General features: G+C 36.1%; 1 protein-coding gene across 1 annotated transcript; it reads right to left on the bottom strand.

Moving 5' to 3' along the window:
• Nucleotides 1–642: 642 nt before the first annotated feature.
• On the bottom strand, nucleotides 643–1,622 carry LOC126763953 (piggyBac transposable element-derived protein 2-like). Its single transcript, XM_050481728.1, has one exon. The coding sequence runs from the start codon at nucleotides 1,409–1,411 to the stop codon at nucleotides 878–880; it is 534 nt and encodes a 177-aa protein (XP_050337685.1). The 5' UTR covers nucleotides 1,412–1,622; the 3' UTR covers nucleotides 643–877.
• Nucleotides 1,623–1,952: the final 330 nt, after the last annotated feature.

Genomic DNA, 1,952 nt, shown 5'->3' with positions numbered 1-1,952 from the left:
TTTGCGTAAGTAGTACCTCGCAATAGAACGTCGAAAGAGGAGCTGATCCATGCTATCACTGTGACTCATTAAATGCAAACGCCAAGCATTTGCAACTGTCATATCTAGTATATATGTGAATAAAACCCACCACCACTTTTTCCCGTGAATTGCAATCCTATAAAGAGAAATTGATTGGTCCAATTCATCCACTCCACCCATGTGTTTGTTATAAGTTTAAAACACCTTTGGTATGTTAACATCCGTTTTATTACGTTGCAGAGACGACCATCGCTTGACAACTCCCAAAGGTTCAATAGTGTCATCATTTGTCGCCATAGTGCAAACACTATTATCCTTCCATCTCACTAATAGAATTTCGTTTTGCTTATCAAACCTGAAATCATACGAGGCACGGTCTTCTTTCTTCATCTCTTTAGTACTTCTCATGGGACATTTCTTTGTTCTATTTTCTCTTATCGTTCCAGTTGCACGATATCCTTCTTTTTTGAGGTCTACCAAGAGCTTATAATTAGTAAAAAAGTTATCAAAAAAACCTGGTGCCTTGATGGATCAGTCTGCGACCTTTGAAGTAACGTTTTAACAACTCTTGATCCTAAGGGTTCAGTAGAAGCTTCGACGGCTTTTCCACAACAAAAATCAAAAGCATAGCGGTATCCTATGGAACTTGCAGCTACCCAATTTTTATAACCAAAACGCACTGGTTTTCCACGGATAAACTGTTTAGCAGAATGATGACCAAAATACTTCACCATGGACTCATCTATTGAAATATGGTCGTGCACTACACCCCACTGTTGAAATTTCCTCATAAGAATATTAGCTAATGAACGAACTTTAAACATTTTATCCCTCCATGAACTAGCTTCGTCGTTATTCACAAAATGAATGTTTTTTTTATATACCGAAATCTTTGCCTTGGCATACACTTCGATATTATTTCAAGACCTACGTCCTCATCATAAGACCAATACAAATCTTCTCTTGGTAGTTTATGATATCCTGATAGTATCAATATGCCCATAAACTTTTTCAACTCGACAGAATCTAATTGAAATGTGTGTCTGTTATTTTGATTAGCGTATAATATTGTATTATTTACGATCAAGTTTATGACGTCTTCATCAAATATTTTCTCAAATATTTCAACTGGTGTGAGATTTTCAAACACCTTTTTTACCTCTTCTTGTCTTTTGGTGACATAACTTGTCTCTTGAGTTATAGAAGAATATATTGGTGAACACTTTCGCCATATTGGTTGATCTGGCAGCTGACGACGACTTCTCTTTGCCTTTTCGGATAACGGCTCATCATTGCTGCTGTCATTGTCACTGCTGGAAACTGAGGCCTCGTCACATCTTAATACTTCTATATTCCCAGGAATGTCTTGTGGTAAAGAGGCTGTGACCATATCCTCATCGGCACCTTCTTCTTCATCCGTCACCACGCTAGGTTCTGGCGGTATGATCGCGAAGTCGAAATCACCGTCATTGTCACTGTCTTCTACAACGGCGTTAACGGCTTCTGCTAAGCCGTTTTAGCAGTTAGAAGAGTTAAAACATTTTGAATTCATTGTCACGAAACCCTAAAAGAAAAGTGCAAATCTTATATGGATTCTGCCGCTGTACACAACCAGGTACAATAAAGTTTAAACTACGATTTTTTTATAACTATGAGCTGTAATATTCTAATTCATTATTTATATTACAAGTATAGGTACAAACCACAAAATAACATACATAAATTAACAATTATAAATGTAGATCAACAAAAAAATAATTAAATTGTATGCTTCCCTTTATAAGCGTTCAGACTGATAAATAATAACCCACTTTGTGACAGATATTGTGGATATTCTCACCTAAATTCCTTTTATTTTAGCGCACCATGTATGTTGTATTAAAATAAATGGAACCAAACAACAATAGTTTTAAAAGTTTTACAAATACCCT

Source organism: Bactrocera neohumeralis, unplaced genomic scaffold (assembly GCF_024586455.1).
Source record: "Bactrocera neohumeralis isolate Rockhampton unplaced genomic scaffold, APGP_CSIRO_Bneo_wtdbg2-racon-allhic-juicebox.fasta_v2 cluster09, whole genome shotgun sequence".
Lineage (NCBI taxonomy): Eukaryota > Metazoa > Arthropoda > Insecta > Diptera > Tephritidae > Bactrocera > Bactrocera neohumeralis.
Note: the sequence above shows the minus strand (reverse complement) of the source record. Positions and strands in the feature narration are given on the sequence as shown.